The following is a 22474-nucleotide window of genomic DNA, read 5'->3' as shown; positions in this document are numbered from 1 at the left end:
AGCAACTTTATGCCAAAAACAGCTGATTAATCATATTTGATTGATGCTTTTCGCATATGTGAGTATTAGTTCATTAGGAGTCGTCACTGTACAGCGCTTGTAGCGTCATTAGATCTAAAATTAAAAGTACCTTACGCATCGGACAATGAATATGATCTGCAAATTAAATACACCAAGGTAGATTGTAATGCCTAATACAAGATATTCTTTTCAATAGCTAGTTTACTTTTCGGTAAGATCGATTTCGACTAAAATTATCGAGTTCACCAGTTCTGTCAACCAAAGGGATTTCAAATTTGAACTTTTTGCAGTTTTCTTTTGAGATTCTTATTATTGCCCCTTGAGGCAGTCCCCTCTAATTTCATTAAATTAAAGATGATTTCTACAGAATCGGTTATATTTGTTGCAAAATGAAACCATTTCAATTGCATTACTTCTATTCGTATCAATTAATGTGTATATTTGTTTCTAATACTGGTTAGTTTCTTTTGTCTCGCTTTTTGGCAGCGTCCTACCCTCCAGCCAAGTTGATTTACAATCTGGACAAAAGGACTAATATTTGAGAGCAATGGCGGAAAGAGAAAATTTGAATATGATTACTATTTTTTTTAGAGGCTCTTTCCAATGGTTTTTGTTACACTAATGATCAGATGGTGTCTCATCATGTTCAAGTTTAGAATTATTATTCGCTTTAAACACCCAAATTGACTAACTTTATTTAAAGATTATTAAGTATTAATCGCAAATGTGTAAATTCTGTTGGTACTTACAATGTTGATGCATCGCCTTCGATAATGTTTGGTTCATGAAGACAAAGTGGAAATGCAATAATGAAAATGAAATATTAATCTCTCAAGAAAAGTAGCTATGTAGTCAAATCTAGTTTTCTTGTAGGGGCGCTTTCTAATAAAATATAGGATTGATGTAAAAATCATAAAAGGACAGCAATTTAAATTACACTTTTAAAGAGGCCAGTTATGTTTTATTCTTTAAAAAATACAACAAAAAGCTTTTAGACCATGATTTGCAGAAATAAACAAATTTACTCTATGTATACAAACATAAAAAAATATTTATTTGACTGTTTTTTTTTTAAATAAAAAAAATGTAATTGTCTACAGTTTATTAACAGATTGTCGTAAAAATGATTTCTGACAGTACAGGTATATAGAGAAAAGTATTTTTAATATTTTGAAATTGAACAATCAGCCAGGTTCACACCTACATGATATGTTAGAATTTAAATAGCAAAAGTAAAATAAATCAAAGCATTCTATTAATTAAGACTTAACATTTCAAGGAGTTCTATGGCTTATTTATCACCAAGAGGAATTGGGCGATACCTGCTTTAAACTAGTGGTATGCACTAAAAATAATTGTTTCATCATTACTTTATCCATCTTCCATGGAAAATTAAAGACCAGTTGTACTCATTTAAATATTTCAAGAAAAAAGTTTGCAATAAGCAATTAAATAAGTTACTTACTTAAAAATGTAAATTTTATGTTTCTAGATGTGCAGGTAAAAGTACATACATAGGTGTGGTCTAGGCTTTATAATAAATGTTCTTTGATTTTTAGTTGTTAATATTTCTTATAATTTGAAAAATTAAAATATAGGTCGAACTATATCAAACATAAACAAAAAATAAATAAAACTCTAGGTACTTTACATTTTATGTAATATATAACAAGTATATATTTGATTATATTTGCATAAATTATTCATTATACGCAGAACATTTAACAGCTTATTCTTCTTGGTGTTACATGAGAAAAATAAAATCTAAATAAAAAGTATATTCTATATAATATAAATATAGTTACTACAAAAATAAATTTATAATATTAATGTACTTGCATGATTCAATTGCACATCTCAAAGCGTCAAGTTATTCTGCTTCAAAGTATTTAGCCCTATATAGAAACAAATATTAAGTACACATTAGAAACCCGTTTTTGAATAAAAAAAAAAGCATACATTTTGATTTTAATATTCCAAAATGATGAGGAAAAAAATGTAAATAAGGCTCCTAGAAAAATAATAAATAAAATATTTTGAATGAACCTTTCACATATAGTCGAAACAAGCAGCTTACACTTCTAATCCTATAAAAAACTAGAAGGGTAGAAGAAAAAAGGGATAAAATCCATATTTACTTATGGAGCAGATTTCGACAAAGCTTTAGAACCGCAACTAATTTTATGCAAGAATACTAATACGCAAAAGGCTTAAAGTCAATACAAAATTTCATAAATGTGGGACAGCTTTTATTAATAAGCAAGGCTATTCAAATTCTCTTAATCATGCACACTTAGTAGAGGAATGAAATAAATATTTTTAAAGTTTAATGCTGACTTAAACGATATCTGTATGTATACAATAAGGGTGGTATTAGGATGAATATAAGGGATCTGAATGTGATTCCCTTAAGAGGCCTTTTATATTTGGATAAAGTTCGGCAAAGTAATTTTGAAATCCCTAAAAATCAGTTTAAAGCGCATGATTATCACTAAAATCTTACTTATGCGATAAATTTTCTTCCGCTTTTCAAGCTCAGAATTTTAGCAAAATTTTAATCTCCCTCTAAATAAAGATGATAAACAGAAGAATTTACGGGAATGGCGTTTTAAAGTGAACCTAAAATAATCCTCTTAGCACCCTCATTAAATTAATGTTCTCAGAAAAATAATTCATGAAAAATTGGCAGGTGCTTGTATGAGTAAAAGCATTACAAGTCGCTGACGAGGGAAACATATATAATGAGCAAGTATTCCTAGGCCCAGCAATTTATTGCAATAATGAAAATAAAAAAATTCAACGTAGTTATTAATGAAAATATTACTATCTAATCTAATCCATTCGAGATAAAATGTATCACTAAAAATATACAGAAATAAAATTACCTTTGCTTGTTCTCAAATCTTCTACTTAATCTTCGGCCTTTATCATGATAGGTCATGGTAAATCTGTCAGTTGGCCTTCTTGAGACTCTTAACTCTTTTACAGTTTTGGATTTCGCCTTAAAAAGAAGTTAACTAATTAACTAGTGAATTAAAGCAATGAAAATGTTTAAATGACTTATTTACTTTTAAATGACTTATTTTACAACCAAACCTATTTTTGGTGAACAAAATATAAATAAACCTAAATACATTAAAATTTAAAGGTGGTGTGTTAACCAACAGAGAATTATTTCTTCTTTTTTTATACATTATTTACTTCTTTCCCTGTCAAAATGTTTTGAGGAGTGCCTACTCGTGTCCTAAATCAATTCTATACCATCACCAATTCAGTTAATAAGCACCAAAATTTGATAATAGGCCACATAAAAAAAACCTAGAACTATCGGTTTAAAATATAGCAGCAAGAGACAGTGAGTTTCAATGGATACTACTACAGGATGAATATTTGAATAACAGTTATGGCATTAAAAGAAAACAACAGTTAATTTAAAATTGAAAACTATTTACTTCTTCAAGTTTTTTTAGGAACCTTTCATAAGCTGCAGTATCTTTAACATGTTCTTCAGGTTCCCAAGAGCTTTCAGAAAATGGAAAGCCTTTCCATAACACCAAATATTCATGTTTACCATTTTTTGCCACATGCATATCTATTATTCTTGATACCTAAAAAATTAAGTTTGACACAAAAAAAGAACCTTAAAATGAAGATTCGATATTTTAAATATAGTCTCTTAGAACAATAAATAAACACAAAATCAAATAAATAAAATATATATTTACTTCAAATTCTCCGTTTTCATCTGGTCTGACATCTACTCGGGTTTTTTTATTCCCTTGGGCGTTTGTCTTTTTCTCTGGTGGCCCCTTCTTAATTTTTGGGGGGATTTTGTTGTTTTTTCTTTTTTCTAGGATGGAAAATAATATTAAATGGCATTGTTTAATGAATAATTTTTTTCGTAGTTTTCATTTTCCACTATCTTACCAGTGCTTTCATCATTTGATGATTGTCCCTTACTGCTTAAATATTCATTTAAAAGATTTTCACAATCAAGATTTTCTTCATTTTCCCACGTATCGTGAGCAGTAGAAAATCCTTTCCAGCGAACTCTGTACTGAGTTCTACCTTTGACCTTCCTGTCATCTACAATGCATTCCACCTTTAAAAAATAAACTATTATGAAACATCCAAATTAAGTTTTTTGACTGTAATCCTTTGTTTTTAATTGAAAATTTTCTCTTTAAATGAATCTGAAATGTTTAATCGATCTCAGTGCTGTAGAAATTTAGTAATCACATGTTACACTTAAATGAGGTTTATGAATAAAACAAACAGAACTTTCGTAATAATAGTCGATAAAATAGTACATTACATAGAGAGAAATGCTAAACGCGAGTTTGCCAAAGGCAAACTTTTACTTCCCTACCTAATTTACCATTTTCTATTCCCTTACCCACTGTAGAACAATGGTTAAAATGGCGTCTGCCTCGTGCGCTCTGTTGTGGACTTCAGTATTTTTCTATTTTATTTATCCTTTTTCGTTTTTCGTCATGGTTTGTTTTTTTGGGTCGAGGTAATCTAATCCTTTTTGGTTTACTGTTTCTCTTCTCGTCCACGATCTTCAGACATTGTCAGGGATAATAAGTTTCCTCACTGTCTTTAGAATATAAGTACTTCAATAATATAGTTTGACCTGGCAAGAAGTAGAAGATACCTCCTGCGCCTGCATTGGAAGAGGAAAAAAAAAGTTTTTGGCCCTGAGACAATTTTAATGAAAGTTCACCAATGAATTAATTATTCCTGTCCGCCTAACGAATATGAAAAACTAGCACTGAAAAAGACTAATTTTTTTGGGTACTAAAATTTCACCTCATATTCAACGTCATCTTCTCCACCAGTGTTTTTATGTTCAGTTTTTGCTTCATTCTTGACTTGCACCTATTTCAAAAATAACAAAGATTTTAGAATCAAATAATATTGGATAATAATTTATACAAATAAAAACAAATTTTCTATAAAATTAGTAACATAAGAATCTATTATTCTTTTGACAAATTATAGAATTTTATAAAAAGTACAATCCATGTGATAGGCTCGTTTCAGGACTAATGAAAGCTTGAAACCTCAATTTTTCTTTCTTTATTTTTATGTATTACATATGCAAAGAAAGTATTGTAAATAAATTTATTACTTAATAAAGATTTCAAAAATGTCAGGAATTTTTTTAATGGATCAAATTAGAATATTATAATTGGAAACTGAATCTGGCAAATGTCATTCATTCTTCCAGATATATTTTCAGATCACTGAACTGCTTACATATCATATTTCTAACAGAAAATCGAGGATTAGGAAGTTTTTTTATCAGTTTAAAGGGGTATCCTGTGTAATTCTTTGAACAAGAAAAAAATAAATTTTTTAAAACTATAGTATGAGGAGCATTTAAGTGCCAGAATTCATAATTCTTCATGAAACAGTGGCTGCCACAACTTACCCATGGCAATCAACTGATAGTTATCAAATATTAGTTTATTTATGAAAGGCCAAATCGTTTAAAAAAGAAATTTGCAAAAAAGAACAGTATGTTTAAGAATAAAGTTCTGCTTTTGATATTTTTTCAGATAAGGTATATAAGCTGGTAGTTTTCAACAATTACAATAATTTCAGTCATTTAGGAGGGTACTTGCACTTGCATAAAGGTAACTTTATTAGTCTGGCTTGAAGGAGCTTTCAAGTTCAAACTTATGAGAAAGAAACAATCAAATAAAAGAATCATGGTAAACATTTGAGCCAACAATTCAAAAAAGAAAAAAATTTACTCCAAAGTATTCTGATAATAAGAAATGCTACAAAAAAAATAAAATAAAATCCATTACATCCTTTTGTCACGGATTACAGGTAAAATGAAAAATTAAATAGATATTTATCAAATTACACTTAATCTTTAACGATGTAATTGGTTTATTCTTTCATTGCATTATTTCAGCAATAGGTTGCATTCTATAACATATTATTTTAACATTTTCTTGGCTAACAACGCAATTAATGCAGCAGAAAGCAATATAAAATGTCAAAAAATATAACTCGCTTCTACAAGAACATTTTTTTTTTTTTTTTTTAAGTATTGAATGTGATTAAGAAGGATTTTCGGACCTGTAAGGACGCAAGATGTCTATAAAATCAGGACGGAATCACTGTTCGGTGAGCCTGATATAGTAGCCACTATAAAGTCTGGTAGACTACGATGGCTGGGACATTTGTACCGAATGGAGGAGACGAGAGGTCCCAGGAAAGCACTGTATGGACACCCTGGTGGAAAAAGACCGAGGGGTAGGCCTCGACTAGGATGATTTGGAAGCCCTTGGTCAGCAGAGATGGAGAACGTCGGCCAGAGACAGAGATAGTTGGAGAGCATAGTGGCTGAGGCTCGGGGCCTTCATGGACCGTTATAGCCCTTGAGTAAGTAAGTGTAAGTAAGTATTGCATGTGATTACAATAGCTCTGTCTCTGGAGGCAAAACAGGCGTTTTAAGTTGCTCCATTGCGAAGATGGGGACGAATTTCTTCTAGATTGATTCGAAACATTCTGACGAATATATAAAGAGGAGAAAGCAGCCTAATGAGTCCATTCCTAATTCTATATTTAAATAAAATGAAACTCCAAAATATATTTTTTTATAGAACTGTAAATATGCAATACAATTAAGGCATTTAAGGGAGAAGTCTACCCACTGATACTCGCTTTACCTCTACGATTAATTTCCCCGTAAGATATTTTAAATAAAAGAGATTTACCTGAAGATGAAGAAGAAAAAAAATAAAACTGTCGAAGTTGGGTAGATTTCAACACTATACTTTTTCGTGCAGTTTTTAACTATCAACACTAATAGCATACAACTGTCTTAATGGACCGTTTTAATGTGTAGCAATAAAGGCGGAAAATCACGAAGTAAATAAAAGAAATAGTCAAGATTCAACTAAAGGATTTGATCGAAAATCTGCAAACGGTTATGTCAATCCTAAACAGAATTGTTAGCTGGAACGTTATCCACCATTTTTCTTTCCCTCACACTACAAACAAATCATTCTGAGAGGCTATCAAAATACTTCTTCTGATGGTAACATAACAGATTTGATATACTTCCCCTTAAGCAGAAGAGTAAGAATATAATTCTATTTAAAAAAAAAATCCTCTTTAATGGTTTCATTAAAATTATAAAATAATATTTATAAAGAATAATAATTGAACGTAATTAATTAGGTGTTACTTTCAATAATAATTAATTCCGATAAAGGTCAGAAATAAAAAGATTATTTATTATAAACCTCACCTCTTCTTCTTCTGTTTCACTATCCTCACTGTTTGTTTGTTGCTAAACAGAGACATAAATTCTAATTAAAAGAAAAGTAATTTGATAATATTATTAGTAAACTGACTTTAACGCGAGTCGATAAGTAGCCGAAACAAGTTGTTTTTTGTTAGAGAGAAAAGGGAAACCGTTTAAATATTTTGAAGTGATCACGAGTCGGAAAGTAATTACTACAATCTCTTTCTTGAAAATTTGAATTATCATGAAAACCAAACACAATTATCAAAGTAAAAGTATGATTCTTTGTGACTGCGAAATATCTGCATTAAGAGATTATGCTGTTGGCCATTAGAGATGAATTTCTAACGTAGGAGCGTCTTATGGACTTCAAAGCCTTTACAAAATGGACTCATGGGCTCTCTTTCCCTCCCATGAAAATTAAAATTAATGTATGTTGTAAGAATGGTAATTAGAATTTTGAAGCGGAATCCAAGAATATATGATTTAAATTCCTTTAACCTTCTTCATCTAATGGATTTTGCAGCTTCACTATCACTAAATGCTTGGTAACGGTATCTTATTATTTTCTCAACTTTAAAAACTCAACTGAACTTACCTAATTTATTATTTTCACATGAAACTTTTACGGGTTACGCAGTTCTAGATTTATGAATTAATCCTACGATATTCATATTACCTCACTTAATATGAGCTTTGATCATTTAAGTAATGTAATTGCAAATAAGAAAGCGTCTATGAAAGGAAGGCGTGGCTGATGGGACATTAAGGAAGAATAAAGAAAGCCAACTGATACAAAATAACTTATGTTTACGATATCTACAGAAAATGTTTAGCACAGTTGTGAGGTTAAATTGAAAAAGGCCAGCTTAAAATTAATACCAGTAATGCCTTTCAAATGATTTCATTAATCAAACAACGAAATATGATTATATTAATATCGATTATCACTTATCGAAATATGATTTAGGGTAGTTTAGAAGATGTTTAGAAGGAGAAAGCAGCATACTTTAGCGCTACCACCAATCTATTAATGAGACATTAGCCTGGACCTGGGTTTACTTACTTTGAATCAGGAGTTGTAATAGGCGAAAGAACAACAGCATATGTAGATGGAATGGAGAGGCTAAGGAGCTCAACGGAGATTTTTGGGCCATTACAATGATGAAATGGTTGACCGGGCCAGATTGGTATGGGGTTGAAATCAGCCAGGCTTTTTTTTTGTTTTTGTTTTTTTTGAGATTCTGGGGACTTTGTTTAGCTATTCAAGACAAGGTGATTGGAATCCGTGGAGTACATTTTAAACGAAAGGATTAGCAAAAGATTAGCGGATACGAAGTACCTACAAAGGGAAAATAATGTTAAGATATAACATCAAGCTCTTTGTTCCCATCTACAGCTGCCAGTGGCCTACTATTTGTACTCTCTGCCATGATTCATGAGAAAGTGAAAATATAATGGATGATTTCCATTATAATTGATCTTAACGTTAGCTTAGATAGGCCAGAAGTACTTGTAATTGACAACGAAGCAAAAAAAGAGTGTACAATCACAGTGCCTAGTGATGAAATTAGCTTCTCAAGAGCTGAGTAGTTTAGTAAATACAGAGAAGCGGAAACAGTTGCACAGTCTCGAACGAGTGAGCCGAGTTAGCTCCGTGTGGCGTTATCTGCTAGAATGGTCTGGTTCCCAAAACTATGGTTGTGGCAATTAAAGAGATAGGCCTCCCTCTTTCAGAAAGTTGCATTGATGGGGACTTTCTTCATCAGAATCGTTGGTACTTTTTCCTTTCCTGTGAGTCAGGAAAGTCCTGATTAAGTATCCCAATTAAAATTTGAAATAATCGACATCACCTAGTGGTTCGGAGTTTGCCCCCAGCCATGTATGCTTTTGGATGTTTAAATGAAATTATGATAGTGATAATAATTTTAGGCTATGCCCAATCAGTTATCAAGATTATTCTACCATAAAATTTCTCTAAACTCAGCGTAATTAGAAATTTACTCATATCATTAAAAGAATATTGAATGTTTCAATTTTATTATGTATGACAGAAAGTATGCAAACTTTATTATCATCCTCAATTTCTTCATCAGAATCGTTGGTACTTTTTCCTTTCCTGTGTTTTGGATCCTGAAAAGTGTGATTATAATAAACTAAGAAAAATCTTAAACGTATTAAAATAATAGTGTATGATACTTTCAATTTTAGTTACCTCGGTTTCTTCACCTTCATCGTCAGCTTCATCTTCTTCTATATCTGCTCCTTGTGACTTCTTTAAATCCTAAAAAGTCACAGAAACATAACTTAAATGTTACGTGAAAATGTAAAATAAAATGTGAACAATATTTTGGAAGGTTTTTTTGTCTTAATGTTATCAAATCGCTAAATTTTAGGCCAGTCTAAAAATAAAAATACATGATTTTTAGAAAGAAATCTAGCCCATGAAACAAAAATAAACAAACAATGCAAACTAAGTAAATATAATTTTAATTGCAAATAACGTTATGAAAACGTGCGTCAGGAAAGTTAATTTGAAAAACGATGAACTATCAAACAAAAATGGAAGAAGAGTACACAGCTTCATCTATTCCAAATGTAAATACATAGCTTGGATATATTCTACATATTACGAATCAAAAACATGAGAAAATACAGTATAATTTTGACAGTTATTCCTAAAGACATGGAATAGAATTTAAATAGTAAAAGTTAAATGTAATCGAATTTCTGACCAAATTTTAGGTAGCATTGGAAAATAATTACATGTTTGATTACATCCTTACATGACCAGTTAAAGAAAGCTGCAAATGAAACCAATTCCCTTTCATTTAACTTAAAGAAGTAAAATAAATATATTCCTAATAATATTTAAATCCTGTTCGAATATGTATAATCACGGCTGGCCTAAATTTATTATTGATAGAATAACAGAACTTTGCAGATTTAAGGACAGACATTATTAGCTGTATTATGCTAACTGCAACATTCATAATAAACTTCAAAGTGTGTTGAAATAGCATATACAGAAATAAATTTGAAATCGAGTATTCGCGAATTACTTTACTTTCCTACCCTAACACTTTCATACTGTTGGAGATTTCCTACTGGAATTGCTGCTGGCTTCTATAAATTACTTAACTACAAAATTAACTACTTTCGATTTTTATTTGGTTAATAAGACGAAGAAATGGGAGCGGGTATTTTTACGACAAGATCTCAGGTTTAAATCCAGCTGCCTATCCTAAGAATATCTCTTCTCAAGAGCAACTGGCTGATGATGGACATTACTGACTGCAACAAGAGAATATTATACGTGCATTGAAAAAAGCTCTAGAAGCCAATTTTAGTTGTAGACGCGTCTTAAATTAAAAAGTACTGTACTAGATTTTTCTCACTTTTAAAAACAAATCTAATGGAACTTACAGAATACTTCGGCTTTTATAAGTTTCTCTTTCAATGAATTGGAGCCGCCTAAATTTTAAATTTTTAATTTGAATCTTGTTAACTTTCGACCTATCTCGAATAATCCACTCGAAAATCTGTTTGCAAAAAGTATTGCTTTTATAACGGGACTTTTTTAATGCATGCCTCTGTTCAGGATATTTCATCAAAGCTGGAAAGCCAAAAAGTGATCCCACTAGCTACCAGCCAATCAGTTTCTTAAACTCTTCATCTATACTACTAGAAAAATTAACTACAAATGACTCCTAAAGCATAAATTGAATCATAAAGAGTGATAGATAACTTCTTCCTCCCCTTCCACTCACTCCCATCCACATCTCATTACCACCTTGGCGAGCCTACTGCTATAAGAAGACTGAAATATCCTTTTTTTGGAACCACTTCTTTGGCGTGGAGGGTAAGGCTAGAATCTTACGTCGTAACTACTCTCTTCTGTCATTACACTACCACTGATCAACATCAAGGTCATAATGACACTTGCAAAGAATCTTAAAGATGGATGAAAGTGAAAATTAAAGAAAAGAAGCATACTATCACAGATAGAACCTACAATTTATCAAAACTACAATTCCAGCCTTCAATAAAAATCTTTTTCAGAAATTTTCAAACAGATTGGCGAAAAATAAGTTCCTTAAGTTAAAATAATGTAAAATTTATCAAAAAATAAATCTAAATGAAAAATAAAAATGAAGCACATTCTCAACAGTTAAATCAAAAGTCTATTTTAAAGATAAATACAGGTAAGTTTACTACTGATAATCTCACCTCCTCTGATTCACTTTCCGTGCTGTTAGTGAAGTGCTTGAAAAAATATTAACAAGTTAAACGAATCAATTTCTTTAAAATTTGTGTTTAATTAAAATCACTTAAAAAAGTTTAAAATTCTTTAAAATCATGTCAAATTTTTCCAAAAAAGTTGCTTTTAGAAAATGGACAAAGTTTGTGTGAGTGTATGACAAAATATGTCGAAACCGATAAAAAAATTGCAGGAACCTGAAACTTTATATTTCACTTTGGGCCTTCCAGGAGATTTAATCGTAGGATAGGCTATCTCTTGAAAGTATGAATTGAATATGAAAGCATCAATTGAATAATATGCACATATTTGAGTTCTACATATTATAAAGGAGGATTGAATGTGTCGCAAAATTATATGATGATAATTCCATAGCTAGAAGACCACTTTAATAAGTGGATTATTCACATTCTTGAGATTTTCTCTAAGATATTGTTGTTCCAAAGATTTACTTTTTACCGTCATGGCTATAGTGAAATTTTTTGAGAAATTTTTCAAGGAATATTCAATTTAAGGTACCGTTAGGAGAGGAGTTGGGTACGAGTATTCTTCCTTTCTGTATAATATACAACTCTACGTGTTTTATACTATAAAAAGAGGGGTTAAAATGTCTTAATAAAATTGTATCATGTTACTGAAAAGATTATCAATTACTGAAAGGATCACAATAATCAACTTCTTACTAGAAATAAAAGTTTTTATTTTAACAATTTTTCTGGGTAAATTGGTTTGAGCATTTTGATTTGAGTTAAAAGTTTCCATATGTCAACAACTCGTGAACTGTATTAAGAGAAAGAGAGTATTCACTTCTAGATACTGGCATTCTCTTATCTCAGTTTTGAGATTACCTACACTTTTTAAGGGGGAAAAAATTGTTTCTATTTTGATAAAACAACTGGCATTGTTTGAGTTCGCATGCATTACGGAAAGCATAACATCACGACAGATGTTTGTTATTTCAAATTGTAATTTTATTTGGAACTCATAGCTCGAAAAGCATGTTTCTTTGGAGAAAGGTTCTTTAGATTCTGATTTATGTTTTCAGCATTTTACACTGTTCAGTATGTATTGTGAGAAATTTTACCGATCTGATTCACGCTACACAAACCGGGACCCTCACTCTTAAGAGTCCCCATTTCATATGAAGAAAATTAACAAAGAAGGCGACATTTCTTTGGTAGTCAATGACAGACATTGCACCGCAGTGGTGGAAATCTTCCAGAAAGGGCCAGATCTAATAGAACGCTAGTTTAGAGGAGTATAATTGACTGTGAACTCTTCTAAATCAATGATAGCCCTTCCTTAAAAGAAGAGAAAAAAGCATATCATTAACGCATGCGTAAGTTTTTCGGTGAAAAATTATGTTTTCTAGTGAGGTGAAATACGATGGCATTAACATGCACTCGAAATTCACATCGAATGCACAGTAAGCTGAAGTAGCACAAGAGAGCTAAAGAACTTATTATAGTACACCTGTAGAAATAACTAACATGGTCGAACCGAGTTTTTATATGGGCCACAATTTACTACAAGATACAGCATCTTTTCAAATAACCTTGAGACAAAGAACAGACTGGATCAATCTGCTAGACTACATCATTCACAGACCGAAGGGATCAATGTGGTTCCAAGATTACTCACGGCTCTAAAAACAGGATCTTTGCGGTGAAGCAAAAGATTAAACGTTCTTTTGGCAGTTACTTCACAGTTTTCCAAGCTGAAATTTATTTAAACATGCTCTGAGAAGGACCTGAGGTGAAATCTCAAAAGATTAAAAGTTTTAAGCTTTCTAGGACGCGCTGGGCATCTTATAAAACAACCTTATCCTTGCGCATGGATGCCTGAGGTAGCTTTTTCAGTACGATAAGTAGTCATTGAAAGGGTACCAGACCATGCTGGCTGACTTAGTAATGAAATTGCTGATCAGCGGCTAAAAAGGGAACATACATTCCTTTTATTGGCCCAAAACCTAACCAAGGGAACTTAAATTGCTCTTAAGCAATGGCTTTGGAGAGAGTACGACAAATCCTGGCAGGCTGTTCCAGGAGTCAATCAAAGTAAAAGACTACCAGACCTATGTAATATTAAGGCCGAACAAACCATAAGAACTAGATTATTCTTGTGACTGGCCACGTTAAAGGGAAAGGCACGTTCAAAAAACACCACCTCAGAAAGGGCTCATTTAATCTGGAACCTTTGTGGAAGTTAGGCTTGGAGGAAGAGAAACGGCTTCTCGTATGCTTTTTAAATGCTCTGCTAACGCGATTTAGAAATATGTGATAATTGGCTCTCTGCAGAAGATATAATTCCAAAACAAAAACCTGTGGACCTTGTAAATAGATACCTATTAGACTACAAAAAAAAAACAGTCCCTTCCTTTTTTGTCAAGAAACAGACAAAAGAAATAATGGCATAAAAATTCATTTTCCCCTAAAACTTATTTAAGTACAAGGCTGCCACATTAGTTATAATTTAAGGTACATTTTAAGCATTAACGACCACCGAATTGTTGAAACCAGAACATCTATAAAGCATTTGAATCAAGAGGCTCAAGCAGAAAACCAAGAGGAAAAGCATAATTTGGGAGAAAGATCGTAGAAAAGAACGATGAGAGGGAAGTATTCATGCCAGAACACAGGCCAAAACATAAGAGTAGTGGTAGGTTTTCTGTAAATCCTCTACACTATCAGAGGACCCGATTAAGAAAAAGTAAATTTAAAATAGATACCAAGTAAGTTCAACATCATTATTAAAAACTAAATCTTAAACAAGACTAGCATCCTTACTGGCAAATGGGCAATTTTGAGTCTAGTTAATGGAGCCGGAACATAATTGTCAACAAAACCTAACATCATTAAAGCTTGTGACAAACAAAAACAAATGTAACCACACTAGGTTAAAACTGTCACATGAAATGGAAATAATATTTAAGAAATTTGAAACTAGGATGTAAAATCTTAAATAAAATTATACTTTATTAATAGGAAAAAAAATCTCACGCAAATTATTACCTCCTTTTCCATCTTCTGCTTTGAATAACGCTTTCTTTTGCCCATTTCTTTAACAATCCTTTCAAATATTAACAAAGAGAAAAATTTACGTCAACTTATGGCAAACCCAACAAACTAGCCGGAAGAATTGTACGATGCTTTGACAACTTTAGTCAATTCTGCACAAGGTTCTTTAGTTTCTTAATTTGATAAACAAACGGCGTACATAACAACCTAAGCGTACAAACAACACCCTCTCACCCTTGGTAACTGGAGAGTGGAGGAATAAAAACTTTCTCTACTACGCTTGCTACGTCACAATCACAACATGATTTTTTTTTTTTATTTAAACTCGCCATTGCTGACAACGCATCAACCATCGCCGCTAACCGAGTAGACGTCTAGTTTATTTCTATACTCTAAGTTACTGTTTATGGATGCATTTTTCTCTAGGTTAATTATTTTCAATTAACATTAGAATTGATTTAATGGAAGTTTGATCCCCTAAGATTTGTTTTTGTAATAAACTTCTGAGCTGAACACAAATTAACTACTTTTTCAAACTTATCAAAAAGTAGTAATTTTATAAAAGCTCACTAATTTCCGAAATAGGATTATACGGTCAAAAATTATGAGACGTACCAACAAACAAATTACAGTTCAGAATTCATATAGATTCTGATTTGTATTAAAAAAAGAGAATTAAGAACAATGCTTTAAGAAATGCTCCAACTGCAAGAAAGTATTAGTTAAAAAAGAAGAAGAAGTTATATTAAAAAGAAAACAAACACGGTTCTTAGTGAAATTTTAATACACAGAAAAGTTAATAGCTTTCGACGTCGAGTGAGTCGAAGAATTTTTCGGTTTGTTGATGAGAATATTAAGGTTATCAAATTATAGCAGCAAAACGGTTCTTATTCTAATCTCAAAGTAACTGTAGAGAGCATGAAAAGTGAAAAAAATACTTAATAAGCAAAATGGCATCAGGAGCCGTCCGTGCAGCTGAAGTAAGTAAATCTTAAATTTTAATTTATTAAAAGAATTGTAACGCCTTGTTCGCAGTGAGCTGGTTTAGGTACAATTTTAATTTCTCTAATTATTGTTATAAATTCAAATAATAATAATTAAAATAGATGTTTCGAATTAAAGCAAGTTATAGCTATAGATGGAACTAAATATATTCACAATTTTGAAATTTAAATCTTGTATAAGGTAGCTACTATGTCTTTCAACTATAGGGATCAACTTTAATATTCTAACAAACTTATTGTTTTATAGTTCATGATTCTCGCAAAATACTTAAAAAGTTAAGTATCCAGTTAAATTTCTTTCATAATGTAAACTCAGTTCTGAGTACTATCGTTTGTACTTTTTGAGTTCTGACTTAATTCTGAAAACAACTTTTGGGTATCTGGCTTCATTAAGAGAGAGCATAAATCGCTGAGCATTCACTCTGGTTTATTTTGTGCTACTGCACCTATAAATGAGGACCAACCATTTGAATCGTTACCTTACCTTTTTTTATCAATACAGTCACCTTCCTGAGAGAATGAAGGAACTTTAAAATTTGCTAGTATAAAACCTGTTTAGGTGAAGTTTGTGATCGCTAACACTCACACAATATTCTTAGAATTATCTACTGAGATAGTTGTGGGCCTAATGAACGCAGGAAAATTCTGGCTTATGGACGAAACGTTCTTATTTTAAACTTCACCAACAGTAGAATTTAAATGGTTTAGAGTACTGTATTCTCAGGTTCCAATGACCTCAAATGTTGACCCGTTTTAACTCAGAAAAAAAATAAAAAAAAAAAATAAATGGTATGAACACTCAAAAACTTTCAGTTACTACAATATAATTCTCGAGTTGTTGACTTAAAGAAACATTTTAACTCCCTGCTAAATGCACAAAACGATTTTTGCAGAAAAATTATAACACTTCTGATATGAATTCGAAGTTTAAAAGAAAAAATTTAGAAGAAATTTTCAAAAATAAAAATCTCTGAAATGTGAAAAATCCATTTAGTTAGTAATGTGGTACTTCTATGAGTTTGAAATTTCTTCGAATTCAGAATTTAATCAAGACATTTAACCACCTTTTATAATATTAACACAGTAAGTGGAGGGAATGAATAGCGACCCACATTTCCCATGAATCTCTTTAATCAAATTTTCTTGGGAAAGTTAATAAAAAAAAAAGTAGAGTAAAACTAGTGTGTTGTGAAAAATAGTTGGGGTCTATTTTTAAGAAAGTAAATGGTACATTCAGAAAATTGGTACCCAGCGGTGTTACATTTTCATCAAACTATGTTTAATGGAATCTATAAGCAAATTGTGCTTATTTTTTCTGAGCACTTTACTGACTACATATTTGTTACTTGTTTTTAGGCATTGAAATTATACAAATTTCCAAAATTTGATATCCTTCAAGAAGAGGGTGCACATTTGCCCGAATCATACAAAAAATTTTTCAGAGAATGGAAACTCTCCAAACCCCTTCCGGTTCATTATAGGCCACCGCCAAATAAATGGATTAGAAATGATCTAACTGGAGAAGTGTAAGTGTTTTTTTTGTGTCTGTAAATTTTGTTAATCAATAATGTAGGAGTTAATGTTTAAAATAATTTCATTAAAAATAAACGATTTTTTATATTAATATTCATTTGTGCACAGTAAACGAGTTCAAGATTGCCCTATTCCTCTTAAATTTCCTCCAGAAAGTAATTTGGGTATATGGGGCGGAGAAGGGGTGGTAAAAGGATTTCAGAAGAGAAACCGTCTCAAACAGAGAGTTCCCCATTTTTGGGTGCCTGTTCTAAAAAAGTCTGCCGTCTATTCAGAAGTATTAGACAAAAGAATGGAAGTTACTGTAACTGAACGTACGATTGATCTCATTTTGCAACATAATGGTTTTGATAATTATCTACTACAGGTACATTAGAGATTATTTACATATATCGCCTATAATCTTTTGAATTTCGCATTGTAAATTTGATATCTTTCTTTTTAGAATAAAGCATGTGATCTCCAATCTCAGTTAGCCTTGAAATTAAAAAAGAAAATTTTGCATGCCTTATATTACAAAGAATTATACCCAGATGATCCAATAAAAAGGGAAGAAATTTTCTCAAAATACAAACATTTTCTGAGTGAGGTAAGTTCATGCAATGTGTTTGAATGACGTTTTGAGTCGTCAGTATCATAGAATGAAGCTTATTTTAAATAGTTTAATATAAACTGACTCTAGGAGTCTCACTTATTACTTTTTTGTAAACAGTACACTGCGGAAGATATTGAATGGTATGGTTTGTCATTTATTGAAGCTTTGAGGAAAGCCGAAGAAATAAATGAAATAAGAAATAAACCAGTTCCGTTGAAGTATCAATTTAGAGCTAAATTACTTGAGGAGTTGATGGTTCAGAAAGACCAGCAAGAAGAAACAAAAAAGGTGGAAGATGAATCAAAATCTTGGATGCAGAGGCTCAATCCATTTTCGAAAACTAAATAATATAATCAAAAGAATGTATAATTATGTTTTAATTTGTTTCTTTGTTAAATGATCTAGATTTTATTTCTTCTAAACTTATTTGAATAACATCATAGAGTTTGAAATTAAAAAATGTGTTCTACTTTATTTCCTTACTAACGGCAAACCTGGTAACTAGTAGATTTTCCCGATTACTAACATGTTACACTACTATTTCACCAAACTGCAAAATATCCCTGAGAAATGTTATCGTATCTCTTTAAAAAAATGGAACTTTATAATGAATTTAATTTTAAATTTATTACATTTAGAAAAACATATTTAAACAAATAATAATTACAGTTTTTATTTACTTCCAATTTGGACAAAGTTCACTTCGGAAATAGGGGCTTCGTATAATCGTTGCACTAAAGGCAAGCTGCAACTTCCTTATAGTAAAAACGCACATAAGTTGACGGTGGTTCGTTTAACAGGGAGAAGAAAAAAAAATTATTTAAATAATTTATTTCCTATAAAAATGAAATATTTGTTATAATAAATTAATCAAATTCGCCTTTTGGTACCATTTTTTTTATTTACATCGATAAGATTTGGAATTACCATATCACATGACCTCTGAGGAAAAACACTTTACGCAACAAAATCAAGTGGTCTATTGAAACCTCCTTTGCGATTCATATACTGTCTGTATTTCCGTTTAAGAATAACATGAACAGCGCCTGCATCATTGTTTGAAACTTTTCTACCCTTTGTTGTATCAAAACCGCAAAAACCCATCAATTTCATCATTTCTTGTTCATCAGGTGTTTTTCCTTCTAAATCAGCCTCTGAAAGAGAAAAATAAAAGAGTTCTCATTATTTTAAACATAACACATATTGACAACTTTTAAAAAAAATGATTCGGTAGGCACAACGCATCTTATCTATTTCCAAACATGTTGTTTCAGACTCTTGTCGAAATTCACTAAATAAACATTGAAGGATTATAGAGTGAAAGGATAGTTTTTCTTGAGCAAGTATATCTTCTATTTAATACTGCTCGTTAGGCCATTTAGAATTGAACAAGAATTCACTCGACTGGAGGGTTCACAAACTTAAGATTATAGGCTTCATGGAAGAACAATTAAAAAGCTGAGCTATTTGCGGAAGTTACTTAGGCCTTGTCTTCTAAGGAAACATTCCTTGTGATTGAAAAGCTCCAATTTTTCGTTAATATTACCGTAAAAGAACTGAAACTTCAAAATATTCCTGAGATATTAAGAAATTTTATGGTATTGTGAGAAGAAATGAGAAAGGTTTTAATGCACTTTTTTAGTGCCCCAACTCTTTTTTTTTTTTTTCTAGAAGCTCCGACTAGCTGGATTGCTCTAGCCTTTACAGTACTACCGTTCACACCCAAACAAATTAACAAAAATCCGTGACAAGCGATATTAATGTTTCTCAATGATATCGTTAATTTTATAGGACAAAGCGTACATGCTTTTGTTTCTCGTTGATTTCTGATTTCATTCTTCACTTTGGTAGAGACAATGACTTCCACATTTGTCTCACTACATTTGCTCAGATCTTAAAAATTAAAATTTTAAAAGGCACAAATTTTTAAATCTTAATGAACTGACAAACAAATTTAGAACGTCGTGTAGAGTAGAAGTATATATAAGATTTGGAATCACTGAAAAGCAAAAAAACTTAAGAACTGGGGCGTAAAATTTAATCCAATGTAGATGACTTAAGCCCAGTACAATCCCAGAATTAAAATAAATTACATTCTGAACTGCAAAAAACTGGATGCACGTTGCAGTTTTCTCAAGTTAAGTCAAATTCTAGTTGAAATAATTACCTACTACTTACCACTTATTTGTTTCCTTTGGGCAGGTTCTCGATGCTTCTTATCATCAGGGGATCTAGAACGTGACCAGGACCTCCTATGCCTATCTCTGTGAAAATGCAGATAGTTTTCATCAGTATATCATAAAAACTTTAGTTTCGAAATGTTGTTTACTTTAAAAAAAAAACTTATTTGAAAGATTAACCTTCTGCCGTCCCTTCTGTCATCTCTTCTTTCCCTAGATCTTGATCTTCTTCTTCTTCTATCTCTATCACGTTCCCTTTCGCGAGATTTGCTTCTTCTCCTTTTGGGAGACATAGAACGACCCATTGTAATTGTTTTTATAACTAAAAAATATAGTAGATTACAGTTGAAGGCAACTTGAAACAATAAACAGTTACACAGATTACAGAACCTCCTCGAATTGTTTTGGTACCAGGAGAATAACAGTTTTGCCAATAGCTTTAAAAATAAATTGCCAATAAGTTTAGGATTTAGCTTACTTTAGTAAAGTTCAAGAATTTTTTCGTTTAGGTTCCATACGATTTCTACTGCATGCTTTGCTTATAAACTTATCCTAGGTTGTTATAAAAGAAGAAAAAGACGGCTATTTTAATACATATTTTCAATGGTTGAAAATTGATACAAATAAATTTTATATAAAATATGTTAAATTTAGAATTTATTTTTCTGCTATGAGCCCTCAATGCCATACGAATTGATCAACATTAAAACGGAACAAAATGAAACCATATATGATAGTATCATTAATAGAAAACCAACACTTTATACACAGTAAAAAAGTGTTAAAATTTAAGGACGCCAGAATCAAAGTGTCAATTTTTCAGGTGATTTTCCGTCAACAACTGTGCGCTTACTTAATACTTCTTTCGTTTTAATTTAAACTCTAATTTCTGGCGTTACAGCCGCTTACTTATGCAGTTCTAAGACCAGACAGCAAATGTCGCCATTCTTCACTCGCACTAACTTAATTTTTTGAAGAAGGTTTGGTCTTACTATATTCGTGGGGGCTAATCTGCTAACCTGGCGCAATCTTTGCTATGTGAACGTTACATAGCTTTACATCCCCTAATCTGAAGCAAGTGTCAACGATGAGTCTTCAGCTCATTGCTTGCCTTTCGTCTCTAAGTATGGCAAATCCAAAACAACATAAACTTTCAAAACAAAATGAATAAGGCTTGCAATTAAGGTAGCTGAGTTATGCAACTTCTTAGGTTTAGCGAATTTGCCGACAACTCATCATTCAATCACTATTTTATTGTGATATAGTGTACAATGTATAGACTAACATTGATTCCTAATAGAGCCACGAAGGATTTTTTAAGTCTAAGTGGATCCGGCTTTTTAATTCTTCCCTATCTATAATACAAATGCGTATGTGCATCACTAAATATTTCGAATAACTTAACATTGCTTTCAGATCAAAGTAACATAAGTTGTCCGCAATTCACATCACAGCTTTAGTGATCTGAATAAAATTCTATTCCTCAGGTACTAGCAGACAACATAAGCATCTCCTATGTTTCGTTTTTCGGTTATTTCACATTACTCAAACTTTCCTTCCTTTACATACATTATCACAGTTACAAAATTGTAAGCGCCCATTCGTACCGTAACCGAAATCTTATTGAAACTTACGTCTTTTACTTCCAAATTGCAGGTTGTATCAGCTTAAGTTTATTTATTTAAACACACGTCCAGATTGAGTATTGAATTTCGCGGCCACTAAGGAAGGCAACTTCACAATCGTCGCTTATAAAATAAATGATGCAGAGGAGAATTACTCTAATTTATGTGAGCATCTGAGGCCTGTTTCTAAAAAATTTCCGATATTCAGCACTTCTGACTGCGGCTGCACCAGCATTATAAAATTATGGGGTGAATTAGGTATATCCTTCGCAATGCGAGCATCCGACAGTTTACAGAAACTACCAAAACATTCTACATCTAACATAAAATCTTCTTCTACGAATCCTGATTGATTCTCATTTAATCAAAAGTTACGATGAAAATAATTAATTTCAACTTAAACTAGGCAACCATTTTTATCTCCTGAGGAAATCTAAGATTAAAGTAATGCTGTGTTGAGGGTGAAAATACAAGAGCTGATTTTTTTTTTAGTTGAATGTTGACGGCTCTGTGATTACATCCGAAATCTATTTTTCTGCGCTAGTACGCTCATCTGTTTTAGACCAGGGCTTCTTAAACTATGGGTCGCGACCCCAAATGGGGTCGCGTAGCAAAATTCTGCGGTCGCGAGAGATTTTAATGTCAAATATTTATATATACCATTTTATAACATCACTAGAGTTGGCGGAATACAGTGGACTTGCAGCGTCTAGACACGCGCATTTGTTGAAGGTTTTGAGCTATCTCCACCGACAGCAGTAAACGATCGATGATCGCTATTATTATACTGTGGCTATACATTGTTAGTGCGTTTGTCGGTATCATACATGTTGAATAAACCGCGCGCCGCTGACTTCCCACTCTGACCGCCACCTCTAAATATCACACACAATCAAAGGGAGGAATGCGCGCGCGTACACACGTGTAACCTGCAGCTAAACAATGATTCAATAACACTGACTGTAATG

General features: G+C 31.9%; 3 protein-coding genes and 1 long non-coding RNA gene across 13 annotated transcripts; 2 read left to right on the top strand and 2 right to left on the bottom strand.

Moving 5' to 3' along the window:
• The first annotated feature begins 68 nt into the window (after nt 1-68).
• LOC141460809 (uncharacterized) lies at nt 69-1657 on the top strand. The gene is made up of 2 exons (XR_012462379.1): nt 69-177; nt 895-1657. It is a non-coding gene; the product is annotated as an uncharacterized lncRNA (long non-coding RNA).
• LOC141460795 (uncharacterized) lies at nt 961-14830 on the bottom strand. 10 transcript variants are annotated; one of them, XM_074141120.1, is made up of 12 exons: nt 14564-14826; nt 11522-11557; nt 9507-9575; nt 9359-9424; nt 7295-7336; nt 4834-4902; nt 3949-4123; nt 3747-3871; nt 3474-3629; nt 2907-3022; nt 1861-1916; nt 961-1785 (listed from the first exon to the last, which is right to left on the bottom strand). In XM_074141120.1, exons 1-11 carry the CDS (start codon nt 14606-14608, stop codon nt 1892-1894), a joined length of 924 nt encoding a protein of 307 aa, XP_073997221.1. In that variant the 5' UTR covers nt 14609-14826; the 3' UTR covers nt 961-1785; nt 1861-1891. The 10 variants fall into 10 exon arrangements, with proteins under 10 accessions (XP_073997221.1, XP_073997227.1, XP_073997232.1 ...); XM_074141126.1 differs by lacking the exon at nt 9359-9424 and having other exon boundaries at nt 14564-14825; XM_074141131.1 differs by lacking the exon at nt 3474-3629 and having other exon boundaries at nt 961-1916; nt 14564-14830.
• Nucleotides 14831-14901: 71 nt separating this feature from the next.
• Nucleotides 14902-18581, top strand: mRpL28 (mitochondrial ribosomal protein L28). Its single transcript, XM_074141132.1, has 5 exons — nt 14902-15549; nt 16930-17099; nt 17215-17473; nt 17552-17695; nt 17819-18581. Exons 1-5 carry the CDS (start codon nt 15520-15522, stop codon nt 18047-18049), a joined length of 834 nt encoding a protein of 277 aa, XP_073997233.1. The 5' UTR covers nt 14902-15519; the 3' UTR covers nt 18050-18581.
• Nucleotides 18517-20511, bottom strand: LOC141460802 (U4/U6.U5 small nuclear ribonucleoprotein 27 kDa protein-like). Its single transcript, XM_074141149.1, has 4 exons — nt 20360-20511; nt 20062-20203; nt 19880-19965; nt 18517-18855 (listed from the first exon to the last, which is right to left on the bottom strand). The coding sequence occupies exons 2-4, from the start codon at nt 20184-20186 to the stop codon at nt 18659-18661; spliced, it is 408 nt and encodes a 135-aa protein (XP_073997250.1). The 5' UTR covers nt 20187-20203; nt 20360-20511; the 3' UTR covers nt 18517-18658.
• Nucleotides 20512-22474: the final 1963 nt, after the last annotated feature.

This window comes from Rhodnius prolixus, unplaced genomic scaffold (assembly GCF_049639745.1).
Source record: "Rhodnius prolixus isolate KJV_2025 unplaced genomic scaffold, Rpr scaffold_6, whole genome shotgun sequence".
NCBI lineage: Eukaryota > Metazoa > Arthropoda > Insecta > Hemiptera > Reduviidae > Rhodnius > Rhodnius prolixus.
This window is presented reverse-complemented; position numbering and strand designations above follow the sequence as displayed.